The 21,040-nt window shown below is 31.8% G+C and overlaps 1 protein-coding gene across 2 annotated transcripts in view; it reads right to left on the reverse strand.

Annotated features, from left to right (window-relative positions):
* The window catches only part of LOC126749073 (klarsicht protein), a 275,493-nt gene that overhangs the window by 83,740 nt on the left and 170,713 nt on the right, over positions 1–21,040 (reverse strand). For both annotated transcript variants that reach the window (XM_050458695.1, XM_050458694.1), the window contains one exon: positions 15,032–15,232. In XM_050458695.1, coding sequence (XP_050314652.1) covers positions 15,032–15,232 — 201 coding nt within the window. The remainder of the gene's footprint in view (positions 1–15,031; positions 15,233–21,040) is intronic.

Consider the following 21,040-nt stretch of genomic DNA (forward strand, 5'->3'; position numbering starts at 1 on the left):
CACATAGGAAGTAGGTGGTACCGAAACCTATAAATAAATGGCTAATTGCGTGTGTAGAGCAATATACCGCAGTATGGTGGTTTATTTTGAAAGTGAAGCCATGCTTAAATGCCTTCATTATAGCATTATCTAACTACCATTTTTCCATGAGCCGTCGATTTAATCATAAATGCAATAATTTATTAATTTTTAGTTACAGTGATAGAACAAGCACAAATCCGATATTAGATAATAATGGTTTGAGGCATTTATCCATACTATAAAGCAAAACGAAGACCTGCTTACTTGCCGTGGTACACACCCGTATAAGCCAACTGCTACAACAGCATACGTATTAAACGTCAAAAAATAATTACATATTGTGATTGTCTGGCTTCTAAGAATATTACATGCAACATTATTTAATATCTTAAATACATAATATTACGGCTTTTACTTTGGTGTAAATAAACATTCGTTGACAAATAACTCTATTAGAAAAAATGACCATGTAAAGCGATTTATTTCACTAAAAACATAATGATTAATGATTCAGAAGAAAATTAAGTAGTAATGCATCAATTAATATAACTAATATGCCCGCATGTAAAAGCTCTTCCGCAATTAACCTTTTGAACTTTTTGAGCTTTTCGACTTGATGAATGAACGGTTTAAAATAGGACAGTAACAGTGAGTAACAGTAAAAAATATACCAGGATGTACTCTTAAAGAGTTATAGCTACAGCGAGTTTTAGTTTTTTAACTTGAGTCTGTCAAATCGAGACTATATCAAAACTGTTTTAAAACCTAAAGACTTTAAGAATTCCTCTAGATGATTATAAAAATACAAACTGCACTTATGCACTGCAAAACTTTACTGCACATAAATATTTTTTTCCTATACAGGGTATTTTCAAAAAAAATCCAGCCAAGTCGTTCTTTATTTAACAAAATAGGAAAATATTTTCTATAGACATGAGTTCGAAAATATAAATTTATAAGATACAGACTGTTAAGCTTATTTTCATTTCTATAGTATATGTCAGACATGACTAAAATTGCGAATTCCGTCCACTATCGCTGAATTTTGTGATCGTCCAAAGGCGTTTTATAAGAATAAAACTGACTCGCTTTAACACTATTGGCAAAATGAAAAAAATCTATGCATTAGAAGGTTTTCTATCTACATTTTTCATTGAAAAATCATATTCAAAGAAAGAAAGAAACACTTACTTGAACCATAACTCTACTTCTATTGTTTGGATTGTTTTGATTTTTGTTTTAAGAGTTGTATTGGAATGCGTTCAAAATTACAACAATCCATGTCTTTTCATCGAATTTTAAGAACATCATGTCTTAGAGGAAATAGTTTGTCAATTTTATAATAATAATAATAATAATAATAATAATAATAATAATAATAATAATAATAATAATAATAACAATAATGATAATAATAATAAATGTCTTTTATTACATAAATTTAGAAATCTGTTTCATTATATAGTTTTATGGCATTATAAGTAAATGATCTTTGGAATCTTGCTGTCCGATGTTAAGAGATTGTTATCATATCCGAAGAACGTAAGACTCGAGAATGAATGTTTATACGAGTAACAAACTTATTTTCAAAACCCAATGAAAAGGAGTTTTGCTTTCAAGCTTTCAATAAGGAATTTCCCAAATAAAAGAAGCCATATTTCTCTAATTTTCAATGAGTTAGAATCCCTAAAAATCTAAAAAATTTGGTCATACAAATGAGTAAATATTTTGTACCTTCTAAATACCATTTCTTTCAATCAAATCCCAACATGGACCATCGATAAAATCACAGTAATTAAAGTTGGACAAACCTAAGGATTCGCAAAGCATTTTACATAAATGAAAATTTAAAATATGGCGATTATTATAGAGAAGTTTTAAATTTAAGAACTTTTTTTGACTCAATAACTTAACATATTCGCGAAATCTCAGCTCAGTGTTCCAATTATTGGCACTATCGACCTTATGAAGAGTAATATTATCCAGAACAATATTCAAATTAATTTTAAGAAAATACGTTTTAGGGCCAAAAATTATTATATTTGATTTTTTTTATCTGGGTTAAGTTTAAGATCGTACTCTGAGGCCAATGACTATTGGATAACTTGAATTGATCTGAGGTAAATTTATATCTTGATTAATTAATAAAGATACATGTAGGTAATCACGATAGTCAAAATAAATTTGTGTAAAAAAAATTGAGTGTCAGCTGCAAAAGACATCTAGTTTATAGTACTAGATATAGACCCCTGGGGCAGTCTAAATAATACATACACTTTATCAGAAAAATAGTTAAAATCATAATATTTTAGATTTGTTCTTAAAAGGCCGCCATGATTAATAATATCAAAATCCTTCAAGAAATCCAAATGTATCAGTGCTGTTAAAATTTTCTTTACAATTACTGTTACTGTACATATTTTGTAAATTTTTTATAAAAGACTGCAAAGCTTTAACATTTTGGGATTAATTTGATTGACTCATACAGCATTTGTATTAATACCGTGTAATGTACTAGTATTGACTTTTATATATTGTTCTTTAATATATTTCATTAAATTTTAATTCTTTCTACAAATATCAAAATTTCTAGTGTTTATCAGTGCATCAGAAGGTAAAACTAATAAGTTGACCTAAACTTCAGTGATAACACTTGCACTTGAGTAAAATAAATAATTTTGCAATGAAACAAATGCCAAACTATGCAAGTGATATAAATTATTGATAGATCAACCTGTAGTTTTTCTGCATACATAATGAGGCTTTATTGCTCGATACGTTTCTGAAATACACTATAGTTGCAAATTGAAATTCATTTTTTAATGGGCTTCAGACTTATGCAATTAGTTTAAATTGCTTTTTTCTCGAAACAGCATGAAAACAAAAAAACAAAAAAAAAGTAGTTTTAGTTGCCTTATCTTAAAGAAAAAAAAATAAAAGTCCATTGACGTATATTTTTTGATAAGGTGCTCCGTAAGACGCCACTGGATTTTATTTAATTAGGCCTAAATTAACTATAGTCTATAAACTATGCTTACTATTGAAAATAATAATAAAAACTTCTATACCGTGCAAAAAAGAGATACACCGTTTCGGTTTCCTAATGTCAAACAACCATTTTTGAAAACGTCCCAAAATATATAATTTTTCAAGAATCAATAAAAGAAAAAGAATCAAAAATCAGTTCAAGAATAAATAAAAAAATATATTTTTTTTAATTTAAGGCGTATATAAGTCAGTGATAATTAATATTTCCAATCAATATCCCCTTAAGGAGTTTCGGTAAACTCAAAATGCTTCGGGATTTCATTTTTTAGCAAAAAGTTGCAAAGAAAAACTATATAAACGATATTATAAAACAACAAGAGGTTACAGCTGTAATATTGCAAAACAAAGGGAGCCAAAAGTGAATTTTTAATGTTGCTTTCCACTTTCCATTTTCACATAGAAACATTGAAAGGCTCAAAAAAATCAAAACTTTAACCTCCTCCTCCCATAGCGCCTAATTTTTGAGATACAACATCTCGATTTCCTAATTCCTATTATATTCCTCATTTACATAAATGATTTTATGTATATGAGGGTTCAAAAAATTACCATAGAGATGTTTTGACATAAATCGTAATTTTTTTCGGCTCGCCCAAGTTTTTAATTTATATTATAGTGGGAAAAAATAATTATAAACTGTCCTAAAGCAAAAAAAAAATTGGCATCTTTGGCGCCCTCTAATTTCTGCACAGGGACATGTAGAGCTGTTACCAAATGTGATGTTTTTTAAAATTGTTCTCGAAGACTAACAAATATCGCGAAAAATTGAGTGCAACAACATATTGTAAGAAATATGCCGAATAAGGATCACGTCTCGGATCACGTGCATCTAGCCTGGCTTGGTACCGTCGTCATCGTGGTCCAGGTCAACGGTATATTATGAATGGGAATATCGATCTCAGCATAATTTGGGAAAAGGAAATAGACGCGGGCATTGAAGGGAAAGACAGATTGGCTTTGACTATTGAAAGTTTAACTCGATCCCGGTGACTTTTATATTTTGTTTGCTTTTGTTCATTTTATTTTTAAATCTTAAATTGTAATTAAAATAGTTACATTTTTTATAAAAGTTGGGTTTTATTTTTCTATATTTCTGACAATATCGAATTTAGCAATGAATTTGTATGATGAAGAAAATTTAAAGCAATCGGCTATATCTGTTCACATACACCTTTATTAAGTTATGAAATAAATTTTGCTGTGCAAAGTTTTTCCGGAAAAATAAATTGCCAAATTTGCTGTGTTCGCAGTCATTTTAATATTTTGTAACATCCTTCTTATTTTTTTTTCAACACAGAAATTAGACTTTAAAACGAGTTGACCAAGGCATTTCATACTCGTGTAAAAGGAGTAATATACATCCATAAATTTCAGTACAATAGCAAAATAATTGATGGGGAAATTGTAATCTGATTTAAACTTCTTGCGGTAGAAAATTTAAATACTCGTATATGCATTTTCTTCGCAAAATAAACCAATTATTTTGTGTAAACGGCTGTCCAAGATCAGGCGGAAGAAATTTATGCACTGTCTAGGAAAATAAAGTCTGTTTATTTATGCTTTGGGAAATTGCATCTGAATAGAACGAATTTCGTTATGTTAATGCACTGCCGTAAATTGTTGGATATATTTTTAAGAACGAATGGAAATAAATACCATTCTTGGTAAGCTTATTTTATTGGAAAACGCAAAAGAAACTGATACAACTCCTAAGTACCACTGCTCTAATTAAAATTCAAAATAAGAGATATATCAATGCAGCTTTTTATAAATACGAAAAAAATGCCGTGTTTACTGTTTCTATATTTACTTTTTTTTAAAGCCTGTTCGACCGAGGCAGCTTCCGCTTTGTGTTCGATTCGAAACTATTTCGGTTTTCAATAACACCTCGTCGACCTTAGTCCTTTAAATAGATTACGGGAAACCTTTCAAGTCTTTATTAATATCATTTTCGAGAGGAAATAAACATTGAAAAGTGTTTTAGCAGCTATTTGACTTATGAAAGATAAATGGCAGATTCCCCGGGCCTAAGGTGTTTTGTATAATGATTCTAATATTTAGGATATTTCAGAAATAGGTGGCGAAATTTAGGCGTACCTTAAATTGATAATAACCAAAATGGGTTTTGAAACAGAAATACCGGGCATTAGGGTTTAATTTTTTTAAAAAATATACGTTTATTTGGCAATATAAAGATATCTAGAAATTACGTCAACATAAAAGGGCAATAAAACGGGTACTCACATAAGCTGCACTAACTTGCCACTTGTTTGTGAAATTCTTGACAAGTCACATTTCGGTAGTAAAAGTCAAATTCGGTAAAACAATCACATTAAGGAATAGGACACTTTTCCATATTGTAGTCACATTTGAAAGTTTTTTATCAACTCCTTGACATCCTTTTGACTCTTTACTAGTAACACTAATAAAATAAATAAACCTAAAATTTTATTTATAACTTTAATAATTACGATGGCGATAATACATAAAATACATTTCAAGAGTTATTCACCAAATAAATTATGGAATATTGTATCTTATCTCTATTGTATTATATCTTTTTGTATCCAATTTTTAAGATCATGTTTAAAACACTTTTAGGTAGTATATTGAAGAGTTTTGGTGCGATATATTTAAAATGTATTTAACCAATAGCTTTTTTGCTTTTTGGAATTTTGGCATTCTTTTTTCTGGTGGTATAGGAATGTGCTGAGGACTTATTATATTATTTTTCTGAAAAATAACTTTAATTATCCATTTTTGTACTGCATTTAGTTGTCTTAGGTCACAGTCCCTTACCCTACCCACCGTATAAGACCATAACTTAATTGAGACTGAACTAGAGAATAGTACAACTTTTTAAGTTGGTTAATGCCTAGATACTTAAATTTTGAAACTAATCCTCTGATCATTCTCGTAAGTTCAGTTATTTGCGTATTCCATTTTAGATGCTTATCAATATGAATACCTAAATATTTCATGCTCCTTGTCTTTGGAATAATTATTGATCGGATACTTGTAAAGGACCTAATTTTGGTAGGTTTTTTTCGTATGAAGTGAAATTTAGGTATTTTGTTTTATCAACATTAGGTGATAATTTGTTTACCTCAAACCATTTAGTTATTCAAAAAAAGTCCCTTTCTGCTTCAGTTTTTAGACTGTTCGAAATTTTTCCTATATAGAGTATTACGGTACCGTCTGCGTAACTTAATATTTTTCCTGCGATGGATAAATATAAAAGACTGTTCATATATAGTATAAAAAGGAAAACTTCATAAATTTAATTTTTTTAAAGTTTAAATAACTTCACCGAAAACTTGAATTCTATTAAATACTTAGAATGGTAATGTCTTAAAAACCAATATCCTAAAATAAATGTTTTTTTATTAATGGCTAAAAGATTATATTTAAGGTTTAACAAGTACGCACAAAAAGTTATGATTATTTTTAGGTACTATTATTTAAATGTAATGTACTATGTTAAATGCCAAAGTAAGGTCAGGCTTGAGCTCCTGGACAAACACCCCTTACGAAACTCCCATTTTCATCATTTTGAGATTTTTGGAATATATATATAAAAAAACTCCTATTTTATGGAATAATATAAGAGATTTATTTTTAATGCGTTAATTATTCTGGCAGAACACTAAAGTTGATGGTTTAATCTGGATGATTTTTTGGGCCATCGACATGATCCTATTAAAGTTAAGGATATGAAAAATTATACCAGTCCTTCCTAAATCTTCATTTTTACTTATTTTTATTTCTATAATTAAAATTCATATAAAAAATAAAAAATATTTCCATCAAGGATTTTCTGTCAAACATAGTGTTTATTGGTCTGTGGAAACCAATTTCGTTGTCGTGACGTGTTCGATTTTAATAATTTGAAGGACCACTACTTTAAACACTAATTTATTAAAGTAGAAATGTAAATCAGTTACATATGTATTAATTAAACTAATTATTACAACTTATAAGAAAAACGTAAAACAAACGATTATAATTCATGCCATTGTTGCGTAACGTGAAGAGACGCTACTTTCGCGTCGGCGTGTTAAAGAGGAGTCTCGTCCCTTCCTTTCTTGCACGGAGCCGTCGATATAAGCTGCCCAGGTATACGCGGTTGCCAAGAGGTGCATAATGTTTTCTATAATCATATAGGCCTCAACATGCCGCCCGCCTTGAAAAGTCTGCTTTTCAAAACAAAAAGTCTTCATATTTACTATTCAATGGGCAATAAGCATACTTTGTTTATTGCACGTTTAGAAACCGTACCGTTAGGCAAACGCACCGATACTACCCGCACAATGTTATCAGCACCTTTATGTATGTCAACAATTCGAGCCATTGTCCATTTTAATGGCGGCCAATTGTCGTCCATTAGTACCACTAACGCACCAACTTTCAAGGAATTGTCCTGATCCGTCTTCCACTTGGATCGTGTTTGTAATTGACAAAGATAGTCCCTAGACCACCGCACCCAGAACTGCTGGTAAAGCTGCTGCATATGCTGGTAACGGGACAGTCTGGTCATCTGAAGATCGGTTATATTTTCTTCTGGTAGACTGGCTAGTGAGTCGCCAATTAAAAAATGCGAGGGAGTTAAGGGTTGGAAATCATTTGGATCTGTTGATATAGGCGTTAAAGGACGTGAGTTTAGGCAGGCCTCTATTTGTACCAGTACCGTATACATTTCTTCATAGGTCAAAGAAGCGTCGCCAATAACTCGCTTTAAATGAAATTTAACTGATTTAACTGCGGCTTCCCAAAGTCCGCCCATATGTGCTGACCGCGCAGGAATAAAATGCCACTTTATTTTATCCCCTGACAAAAAAAGTGATACCGTTTCATTATGTTTGCAATCATTTAACGTATTATATAACTCTAAGAATTGATTGTTTGCTCCTATAAAATTTAACCCATTGTCGGAAAAAATGTCGCTCGGTTTTCCGCGGCGTGAACATAACCTTTTTAAACAATTTAAAAAACTTGGCGTCGTCAAATCTCTAGCTAATTCAATATGAATTGCTTTGGTAGAGAAACACACAAATATACATAAATATGTTTTTACAATTTTACTCCTTCTCAATGTGCCTTCTTTTACATAAATAGGTCCCGCATAATCGACACCGCAATTCGAAAACGGTCTACTGGGATTTACTCTTGCACTTGGTAAATCTCCCATTAGAAATTTGCACGGTTTAGGATTAATTCTGTAACATTTTAGGCATGATTTGACGATTCTTTTAACGGCATTTTTACCGTTAATAGGCCAATAAGTCAACCTAATTATGGAAAGCAAATTCTGAGTCCCTGCGTGTAAATACTTTGTGTGTTGGTCTAAAATGATTAGATCGGTAAGTTTGTGTTTGTAAGGTAAAATTATGGGGTGTCTTTGATTGAAAGTTATTTCAGATTTACTTAATCTACCACCTACTCTTACGATTTTATGTTGATCAAGAAAAGGTCGCAAACTTAAAATTTTACTATTTTTATTCAGAGTTTTACCAAGGTTCAGTCTTAATATTTCTTCCGGGAATGATTCACTTTGAGCTAATTTGATTAGTTTTTGTTGAGATTCGGTAAGTTCGGTTACTGTTAACTCAATAGACGATTGAGTTACTTTGTTTAATACTCGATCTTTGAATCTTAGTATATAAGCAAATACTCGTAGCAACTTAATGAAACTGGAAAATCTTTCAAAAATATCGATATCGATTTTACCCGTATTTGTTTCTCGAGCTAATAACAATGTTAACTTTAAATCCGGTAATTCATCTGAATTGTCCAAATAAGGAATTTCGATAACATTATTGTTTTTAAGAAATTCTGGCCCGTTAAACCAGATGTAATTTTCTGAAAGTTCCTTAGGATTAAGTCCTCGCGATATAATATCTGCAGCATTGTCTTTGCTTCTTACATGTCTCCACCTTTCGACGTCAGAAATCTGTGTAATTCTTGCTACTCTATTTGCTACGAACGTTTTAAGATGACATGGTTCAATTCTTAACCACGAAAGTACAATTGTTGAGTCGCTAAAGTAAGTTATTTTGGAAATGTTCATGTCTAAAATATTTTGCAATTTGTGAATTAATTCCGCTAGTAGATGTGCTGCTAATAGTTCGAGACGAGGTAATGATTGTTTTTTGAGAGGTGCTACACGAGATTTTGCTGTTAAAAGTCTAATTTGGTTTTTATTATTATTCATTGATCCTACATATACACACGCACCGTATGCTTTTTCTGAGCTGTCACAGAATCCGTACAATTCTAGATTTTTTATACCTGTTAATAACACTTGTCTAGGAATTCTTATTTTGTTAAGATAATCGATTTGTAGGATAAATTCCAACCAAGCTGTTTTTAAGTCATTCGGTATATCTTCGTCCCAATCAATCTTTAAATGCCAAAGTTGCTGCATAATTAGTTTAGCTTTAATGATTGACGGACCTATTAACCCAAGGGGGTCGAAAATCTGCGCAATGGTTGATAAAATATTACGTTTAGTGATTTTATTTTCATTCGTGTAAGGTGTAACCGCATATTTTAAAACATCCTCATTAGGATCCCACTTGATTCCCAAGGTTTTTAGTTCCTTTTGGTCATGAAACAAAACTAAATTTTCGTCTTGACTATTACTATTATTTACAATGTAATTCAATATATTTTTATTATTAGAGGACCATTTTCTTAAATCAAAATTTGCGCTAGATAGAATTTCAGATATTTCGTGATAAACTTCTATTGCTTCTTGTTCCGTGTCTAAACTTAAAAATAAATCATCCATGTAGAAAGATTTACGTATAATTTCTGAAGTACGAGGATACTTGTCTTTATATTGTGATGATAGTTCATGTAAACAACGCGTCGCTTGAAAGGGTGCACTCGAGGTGCCGTATGTGACAGTGTTTAATTCAAATACTTTAATTTTTTCTTTGGAATCCTTACGCCATAAAATTTGTTGATAACTACGCTCAGTTGAATCAATTTGAACACATCTGTACATCATTTTAATGTCAGCGCTTAAAACATGTTTTCTAAGGCGTAATCTTAAAAGTATAGAAAAAAGATCTTCTTGTATTGTAGGCCCTGCTAATATGATGTCATTTAATGAGATATCCGTATTTGTTTTCGCACTGGCGTCAAAAACAACGCGACATTTTGTCGTCAGCGATGAATCCCTAAGAACCGCTGTATGCGGTAAAAAATATGAACGATTATCAATTGAATTATCTGTGTCTAATGTGCCCTTTAGCGTCATATGCCCTAACGATTCATAATTTTCCATAAACTCAATATATTGATTTCTTAGTGTTTCGTTTCTATTTAATCTTTTTTCTAAGCTATTAAATCTTTTTAACGCTGTAATTTTCGAGTTTCCCAACCTATCTTTATCTTCTTCTAGAAATGGATATTTTACTATAAATGAACCGTCTTCATTTCGTTTCGTGGTATTTTTAAAATATTCTTCGCAGAACTGTTCGTTTTTTGATAATATATTTTTTGCTTCTTGCAGTTTGAGCTAAAGAAATAAGTTTTTTGGCTTGGGAAATTTGATTGTAAAAACATGATTCTGTATCTAAGCGATAATCTATTTCTGTTGAATCTAGAAACTCTAGGCGTGTTTGAGTTTTGTCAAATTCAGAGAAATCCTCTTCGACACTTTTTAGCCGACATTCGATTTGAAATTCATCTAAATTTAGAATGTCTTTTTCGCGTTCCTGATATAAAAATTCCACGAATCTGTTTAATCTATCCGTGATAACTTTTCTTGCGTGTTTTAATTCTAATATTTCAATTTCATTAGGATCAACATCCTCTGATGACTGTTTTGTTTTTCTACGAGACATGTTTTCTTAACTTTTTTTTTTTAATTTATTTACGAGAAAACGAGCTGTTTTTTGTCTAGATTTCGATAATAAAATGGCACTCACAATCGATTAAATGATTAAATAATTTAATGTTCAATAAACGAGTTAAAGACGATACAACTTGTAAATTATAAACTAAACGATAAACGATGTACGATTTTTCCGTGATTGTTATTTAAATATTTATTTATTTCGATATATAAATAAATATCCATATACGTTAATACGAGTTACGATAAATACGATACAGTCTTAAAGTAAGTATATATACGAGATAATAATATAATAGAAGCTTGCTTTCTCTAATAGGATAGAACAATTTAGGAATTAGGTTAAATGCATTAAATTAAGAACGAGCTCACCCAATTGTTGTCTTCGTGTGTAGATCCATCCATACCATATTATTCCATAGGCGATATCATCCGATTCGAAGTGACCATGTTTATTGGTCTGTGGAAACCAATTTCGTTGTCGTGACGTGTTCGATTTTAATAATTTGAAGGACCACTACTTTAAACACTAATTTATTAAAGTAGAAATGTAAATCAGTTACATATGTATTAATTAAACTAATTATTACAACTTATAAGAAAAACGTAAAACAAACGATTATAATTCATGCCATTGTTGCGTAACGTGAAGAGACGCTACTTTCGCGTCGGCGTGTTAAAGAGGAGTCTCGTCCCTTCCTTTCTTGCACGGAGCCGTCGATATAAGCTGCCCAGGTATACGCGGTTGCCAAGAGGTGCATAATGTTTTCTATAATCATATAGGCCTCAACACATAGTGATATAAAAGGTAATATTACCGGTAATTTTTGTAATATTTCCAATATTAGCGCCAACATAACATTTCCAATATAAGATCGGAAATAATAATAATATTGGAAATATCGGTTTTCTCTCTCTATAGTCTCATTTAGTTGCCTAGCTCTACTTGGTGTACTGGCGCCGCGCGGCCGCTTCATGAACATATCGATCGGAAAATACCCGAAATCTGAGTTGTGACAATTCTGTGGTTCCCCGTGGCCCGTGTGGTCGTATCAGAATTAGTGACATTATTATTATTAAAGATTGTTGTTTATAACTATTATAACTTAACTATCAGTGCGATTTCTACAAAATAATTGTAATTTTCTTGCATTGTTACGCGACATTTGAACTGGTCCCTCTGAATATTTTTGAGTTGACTATGAAAATTGTTTAGAAATTCATAATGCTGATTTTGTAGTTGCGATAACATTGTAAATCCTCCTTAAAGAGAACATTTGCTGGGATTTGCTAAAATGTGTCAAAATACCTACAGAGTACAAATTGTTACAAAAAGGAATTACCTGTAAGAAATGCTTCCGGTAGTAACAATAAAACCACGCCAAGTCCAACTTACGTATTAGAAGATAGTGATACTACTGATTCTGATCTCTCAGCAAGGGCAGGGAGAATTTATAGACACAGAAATTGATTCACTAAACAGGCCTCAGTGGATCAGGCCTGTGCCTTCATCAGCTAGTTCTTTATTTTCAAGTACTTCTAAAGCATCACAGGGTACAATTTCTTCGTACTTCGATAACATGTCCTCTCAAGAACACAACAAGATTGATGAAATACTCGCAAGAGCTAGTTATGTCTCAGGAGCTCCCTTAGATACGACTACGAAAAAAGTATGATTAGATGTATTCAAAACAATGACATGCGTATATCTGCGACCTTGTCGTTATCAGTTGTCAAATCCACTCCTCAAATGAAAGTACACTAATAAACTGTAGCTTCTTCGAAAGTCAATGAAAATCAATGAAATACCTATTTAAGCTTACAAATGGATTTGTGGTCAAATTGCAGAAATTACTTTATATCAAATTCCATTTCCAATTTTAAAATGAACATAATTTCAATTGTATCTGAGTTGAAAAATCCGCAGATTTTACATGCAAGGTTTGAAAAAATCCAGTGCATCTGTTTAAAATTGCCATTGAAAACAAAATGAGGTTGCTTCGTTTCTTATCTAAAAAGCTTTTTGGACCCTAATCGATCATTGAAAAGTTTAGCAGTTTATAATAACTTAGATATTTCTGATCTTTCCTCAAATACAGTGAAACATCTTCTTCAAAAGAAGTTTTGGTTACAAATAGAAGCAACTTATGATTTGTTCCAGCCAATCTCTAAGTGGACAACATTTTTTTGAAAAACGAAAGAATAAATGTTTAAAACCAGTTAATCTTACTGCTTATCTATTAGAAGCTGAAAGTTTCATTGCAACGAAGTTCATATATGGAACTGCAAAGCGTCGGCCAAAGTATTCTCCATAAGTAGATCTTATTATGGATCCACTCCCACCGTACAAAATTACTGGGCTCGTTTGGTCGGCAGGAATTTGCTGCAGTTCTAAAATAAGTAGATTGGCTGTAGATATTTTAAATTTACTATCGTTAACAGCCGTAGCCGAAAGAACCTTTAGTACTTCATCGGCAAAGAGGAAACTTCCCGTGGAAAAGGTTGGAAAAATAACTTATATTGTCCATAATTATAGCTTACTAAATGAAGAAGATCATTCAAGAATAGTGGAAGCTACAGAGGAAGAAAAAAATATATCAATTTCGAAGTTATAGACCTGACTCAAATAACGACAGAAAATCAGAGGTTGAAAATGATGAAGAATATGATTTACCATTATCCACTCTATTACGTAGCCCATTCTGACTGACTGGTTTAGAAAAATGTTCTTATTTTTGTAATGTAAATGTATAAATTACCAATGTTACTGTAATATCATCGATTTTTAAATTACGAGGGTTAAAGAATTAAATGGAGAAAGTTTAACTTTATGTACCGTAACTCCATATGTATCTACTAAAACTCTTAAAAGTTAAAGAAGTACTAAAAAGGATATCCAATAAATACTGCATAAATAATACCCACTTGTCCCTCCCACAGGGTAACTCAACCAGATAACCAATTACAAAGGTTAAGCATTAAAATTATTAATGTTGCCTATTGGGGCAGAAACAGTGCTTAGAATGGGTTTTAAAACATTAAGCAAAGAAATGTATTGGAAATCCAAATATCGATTAACTCACTTCTAACTCAACCTGACGTGTCAATTTTCATTCAAACTGTTTGTTGATCGACTTTTTTTTTATAATTCTAATTTAAATTTAAATCGGTTCGGCAGTTTTGCAGCGTTCAAACATTACAAATTTTTTCTCTGTACTCATGGTTAAGTACTTTCTAATCAGATTTTATGATGTCATGTAGTGGATAGGCATGACAAGCAGACTTTCAATTTTTTAGGTGATTTATTGCTATGATCCTACTAATAGCAGCTTAACAATATTTACGTTGTTCATTTATTATCATGTCTTTGAATGGGTTTTATTCATGAAAATTATTAGGAATACTTTATAATTAAACCTTATTTATGTACAACTTTAAGAACATATGCCGCCCATAACAGTGATTCAGTCACAATACAGTTAAACCTTAATTAGCTATCTATTTCATTGCGTATTACGTTACTATTTACATAAATGTTAAATTAATAATAGCGAATTCCATACCAAGTGTGGAATAGGCATAAAGAAGAAGAAGAAATTCTACAGATCTAGAGACGTTTATTGGCCAAGCCATTCGGCGAGAGTTCTGCCAAATTATTATCGTTTTCTAATTTATTTTTAACAATATTTAAAGTTTTGTCTAATGTCTCATTAGGAAAAAGACTACCAAAAAAGTATGTAAATTAAAAGATGTTTCTTTAAATGTTCGTTTTTAATATTGATTTTGAAAAGATATTTGGCTAAGTAACTAAATATAAATCCATCAGAACAATATAGATTTTAATTAAAACCTTTTTTTGTTTGTTCCGTCTAAAGGCAGGTTAATCAGCCAGCAAATCATTAAACCACAATATTTAAGAATAGTTGCCCATTGTTTTATTAACATTTATACGTCACTATAGGAAATCATTATGACTATTAAACAATGTTATCGACAGCCGGTATTTTTGTTCGGTCAATTAGCGTTATCAAAAATGCCAGCAGTGCAATTACACGAGGTTTTTTTATTAAATAATACAGTAAAAAAATTTTAATTTACCTTAAAATTCTGTCTCTTAGAAAGAGACTCCAAATAACACTGCCATTCTAGTGATCTTAGGAACAAGAGATGCCACCTGCGCTCAAGACCATTCGCGATACGACGAGCATTTGCGGTATTGCATTTGGCGTCTGGTCTCTTGCACAATTTGACTACCGAACCTACTATCTTGCCGTGATTTTCTATGTCACGGTGCAGCACCTAGAATATTAAAAGAAATATATATTAGCAAAACTCGATGAATCATTGAAAAATAAAAAGTGACTTGCAGCAGAGAAAAGATGAAATCCATTATTAAAAGAAAAAATCAATATACCATGGCTTAGTTATCATTTTACAAATGTAGCAGTTTTTCTTCTCAACACCCATAACTGGCATCGGAATTTCCAACATCGATTCTCCGTAAATGTGTGATGCGGAATTATTGACAGAACGTTGCTTGAACCCGGTGTATTACCACATTGTCTTACAAGAACCGATATTCAACGGCAACAACAAAGAACTACACTCGAAGTTATTCCTAGAGCTGAGAAGTCTATTGAAGTTGGTGATGGGATTGTCGAACCATTCCGCTGAACAATTTTTTTGAGCGAATTTTATTCAATTTGTATTGAAAGTTATTAAATAGAAATTAATATGCTCTAACACTAGCATTAAATTCAAGTAGCTGTATCTCAGCAACTAATGAGATTAAGATACATGTTTATATGAACTTTTCTATTCAGAATTATGGATACAACAACATACCAAAATATCCACCATTTCTCCTGAAACACCCTGTATATATGGTAGCAAATTAGTAAAATAAATATCTAGTAAAGATAAATCAGCTACGTTTACAACGCGCGGATCTATTATATCCATGGATCAAATGATATATAGACTATTTTTATTTAGTACAGCCCTGTTTACAAGGATTGATTTCGAGGGTTAGTCCAGGATTATCTCTAGGATCAAAAGACAGTTTAGACAAAGAATTATAGGACATAACGTCTAAATCTTTAAAAGTGTTATTGTTTAAAGATAATAGAAATAAACTAATAATTTCTTTTTCAAGGCTTAAGCTTGTCCTCTGTATTTTCTTCTTTATTTTTGTGTACAAAACTAAAAACCTCGTAAACTAATATCCAGTAAAATGTGAAACTTGTCATTTTGGTACTTCAAAATAGGTCCTACGTGTATACACCAAAAAAATTAAATTTAATCTACCCTGTTTGGGAAGCATCAAATTCGCGTATCAAAATTTAGTGCGCTGACGCTTACACCGAAAAAATAGTCCTCGTGACGTCATTTCATCCAAATATTAAATATTTGGTACCCCCGTTGTAAACGTAGCTAACACATCTCGTGAGAGTGTTTCTAGAATGTACGTTGTGTCAAAAAGTACGTCTTAATAATTGCGAAGAGTCAGGATCATTCAAAACTTTCATGCGAAAAAGGTAAGGTGCTATAATCGACCACCATCCAAACTAACCCACCCAAGCTCACAGACTTTTAAGTCGACACACCAGTCAGAAAAACCAAGCTCAAATTGGTGTTAATCAATTCCCGACGCCACATCATGAAACTGTTACTACAAGGCCAGTAGTTGACAGTTTCTTAAAGACCTTAATACATCGAACGTGTAAATTAGAAACAGTAATGGGATCCTGAAATTGATCCTTGAGGTTCCTCTAAATAAATAAAGATTTATTCCAAAATTTTACCTCCGCAACTTAGTCTCTGGCAACTCAGAGAGAAAAACGATGTAAGAAGCTGAGACGAAGAATTAGCAAAACCATAATATCTTAATTTTGAACACAAAAGTTTCTGATTGAGGGTGTCAAAAGCTTTGGAAAAATCAAGTGGCACCATCATCGTACATTTTTGTTCATCACGTTTGTTCATTTGTGGCTCCAATAATATCACGGACAGCTAGTGCGACTGAAGTTCTATAGTTCAAATTGGGCAAAACATTGTAAGATAGGGTAAGAGAATAGATCTGAGGACCTTATACCCTTCTGAGAAAGGGTTTTTTTTAGTCTGATTAGTCTTATTTTAGATATTCTGTGGTACCAGTTGTTCCCTGCACTGCGATCTGCTCTGTTGCAGTCCTATTGGGCCCCATAGATTTTTTCCCAAATGTTCAGTTCTGTTACTTCTGGGAAGATCTTAAAACTTCAAGATATTTTGCAGAATTTAGTGAGTCATGATAAATTGAAAATCTTACTGTGGATTTGATAATTTTGCTTCGACAGTTCAAATTGTTTCTTAAGAAGATGAAATCGAGTAAAGATGAAGTAAGAACGTCAAGCGACGTCTACAGAAATGATTTATTAAAATGATTCGGTGTTACGATACTAATATATACAGTATGTATTACCATTAATGCATCAATCTTCCATTCGACTGCTACATTCTATATATACCCCAATGTAGCATAATAATTAATGATCCGCTTGTCAATTATTACGAAATAAAGAGCAAAAATTATATGAAACTAGGACACATCTATTGGCGGTTTGCGCAAAATGCGCACCAGGCTTCAAAATATTTATAACTAGATCTATACTAAATCAATTTATGAAATAAAAAATTATTTACGTAGGGGCCAAACAGTAACAAACATTGTCAGAAGAAATTCAATTAGAAGCTTTTCCATGGCTTCTAATTTTAGATTTTGTATATTTTCTTTTCCGCTAGCATTCCTAAAATCATATTATGAACTAATAGAATATTGCATATTGCAGAGTTTATAGGGTACGTGATTATTTTTTTATCTAGGTTTTAAGTAGAAGCGGTTTACAGATTCTTTTAATAATATTATTTAATATACATATACATAGAGGATGAAAATTTTAATGGTAAATAAAAACGGATAAACACAACTTTACCGGACCTAAAATATGAATTAATTGGAATAAAATGATTTAAAATAACAATATTTTATCACTTTGATAGTTTTAACCTGTTCCTGAAGATTCATTGTGAGCGAAATACGTGACGGTTGGTTGGTAAAAAAAAATGTTTTGATGAAATGGTCACATTTGTTTTGGTTATTTATAAGACAATCGAACAAGCAGGACCAAATGATGATTTGTGCAAGTAGTATTTGCTTCTCTTTCTAGCTAAAGTCTACGTATACACCATTGGCCAACATCCTTCTTGGATGCCAAAATACCTATACGTAAACAAGCAATAGAAAATCATAGAAACTGCCTAAGTTAAGGAGAGATTTGACAAGGCTTTACCGATTTTCCCGTTGTGCTGACCGCTGAGAGGAGAAACGGTTTTTTGCGTAGTTACCATTATACCGTACTACTCGGAATTGATCGGACTCACTGACAGTATATTTCCGCCAGTCCTTTCTTGGCTTTCTATACTTTAATTTTAAAAGTCTAGAAGGTCGTTTTTGGGTCGAAATCTAGTTAGTAGAGAGGACTAGAACAAATGCTATCGTTCTCCTTTACCTTGATTTCCACACCCAAAGCCTAGATGGCCAGACCTGTATATGCACACTGAGTTGGACGTTTGGATGAAATATGTATACATGTGTAATACCTTTAGTAATGTGATGGTCAGGAGTTTTTTTTTATTAAAATATTTCGTCGTATTTATAAATTCAAGATTAAATACATATTTTAAAACAATCTATCTAGCAGTAATTTATTTACGGCATTTAAAGCAATTTTCCGGTCGTTTTACAGTCGTGCTCAATTTTTGTCCGAAGTACTATTTTGTATTATGGTATTTTACATATACCATCTAATTGATTACGTAACTGCTCTCAAGTGATCTAACGGAAAGTGGCATTGGAATAAGTGATACTAGTCGGGACTATTTTAATTTATTATGATTTGCAAGTGTATTACTGCTCGCGCCTCGGTATTTGGGCCATCTATTTTTAACGAAACCTAAAAACACTGACTGAGCCATTAACATGTTTTTTTCGATAATAAATATGTAATTAATGCGGCCATTTTCAATCGAGAACTGCACTAGTTAATTAATTAAATTTCGATTATTAGGTACTTTGTTTGGGTTTTGAATAAAAATCTAATCGGTGGCACAATCGTTAATTCATAACTGCTCATTCAGTAATCGAAACTACTGGCCATTTATGCCTAATTGCACGGTGAATTTCATGAATTTTAATTAATCAAAACAATCACGCACGTATGCCAGCTAATTTTCTACAAGGCTTAATTATAAGAAAACAATATGTTAAGTATAAAACTTGAAAGAAGTACTCATCATAACACAGAAAAATTAATTAAAAATAAATTCTAAGTGAGGAAACTCTCTCTTTTTTATATTACGCTGAAATATGAGGTTTGAGGTTCATCAAATACATTCAAAGATAACGGGTTTTTACTGATTAATTAGGTCTCTTACTTTTTCTTTCAAGTAAGTACAATAGACTGAATTGCAGCATTTTTTCTTTAATAACACTAATAACATGTAATTGTTAAAAAAATAACTACAATGTTGCGAACAGCTACTCTTTTTACTGATGAGCAAAATGTTTGTTACCTTTTTCATATATTGTTCGAAAAAAATATTTTTATAAATCTGTGTTTTAATAAGATTTATTAGAAGCTATTGGAAACCAATCCGTTTTTAGGTATTTGATACTGACCTGTTTATTCTACAATTTAACAGAAATTAGGAATTGTAATTTGAGTACCAAAAGTTCGAGATGCTCTAACCTTGGCTCGAGATGCTCTTTATATTTTGAGAAGATCTAAAGATATGGAAAATCAAGTTGCGTTATAGAATGTGAGTAAGTCCAGTGACATTACTGCTACCATTGTTTTCATCACTTAGCTTAATTTGTACATCAGAGATTAATTAAATCAGCAGATTTTAACAATACACACATCGGTTTCACGTAGTATCTCGGTGAGCATTTAGAGACACGGTCAAGACAGAAATCATATAACCACCGACACCACTTACGCACCACTTACCGATTCCGAAGAATTTAGGTGTTGAGATAAAGATTCGTAACAGCTGAGTTGCGTACAAGCGCATTTACTACGAGCAGGTTAAATCTATATTTAATTTTTCAAAGGGACCTGCGACCTCAAATCCTTAGGCGAAGATCTCATTTAACCAAACAATATCGAAGGGCAAGGTGAAACTTTGTCAGAGAAACATATCGATTAGCACCATGAAGATTGGAACAAGTTTTTTTATCAATGGAGTCCAGATATGATCATAGTTATCGTTAAAGAGACGTTTTAAACTTGAATGTATCGGGGGAGAATCGCCTATAATTTGGAAAGGAATTTCTTTTACTGCTTGTAATTATGAGATCTGGTTGATATCAATAATGGAATTAATTGCACAGCCTTGCACATTAGAGCTGGTAGATTACTACCGGTAGCGAACCATGACATTGCTTACATTCAAAAGGCACGTACAACTACAGGTTAAAAAAAGATGCAAGTTGTAGTGGAAGAACAAGAATCATAGACAGGTCATAACGAAAATTGTAGATAAAACAACCGATTTTAAAAGAACAAAATCTCTGACATAGCTGGCCTGAGGGGAGCAACTAAACCAAAGGAAACAAAGCCAAGATTGCAGAAATCTAAGTTACTGTATTTAAGGAAAATGGATGAGACAACTTTTCCAATCACCCAATAAATTTAAAATCAACACCTTTGGAAAAAGACCTTTATACAATAAGCTATTTTTAATTGCAATAAAATAATCTTTGATTTAATAATGAGACAAAATTCACTCCAAATAAAGGCCGATTTAAGCCTGAAACATCAATTAATCATTATTTTTCATTACAAGACAGGCATTAGCTAATAACCTGCCTCAAATAGTAGAAATAAACGAGCTTTAGTTGACATTAAAAATTGCCATTATATCTTAGTCGCTTCAATTATTAAAAACGCCGTATATAAATCAAAGTAAACTAATAGGACTTCGAAGATTTAAAAGCGACAATTGCGACTTATTTTAGCATTATCACTAATAAAAATAAGTTATTAAGTGGTAAGAACTGATATTATC

The sequence above is a fragment of the Anthonomus grandis genome, chromosome 22, assembly GCF_022605725.1.
Source record: "Anthonomus grandis grandis chromosome 22, icAntGran1.3, whole genome shotgun sequence".
Lineage (NCBI taxonomy): Eukaryota > Metazoa > Arthropoda > Insecta > Coleoptera > Curculionidae > Anthonomus > Anthonomus grandis.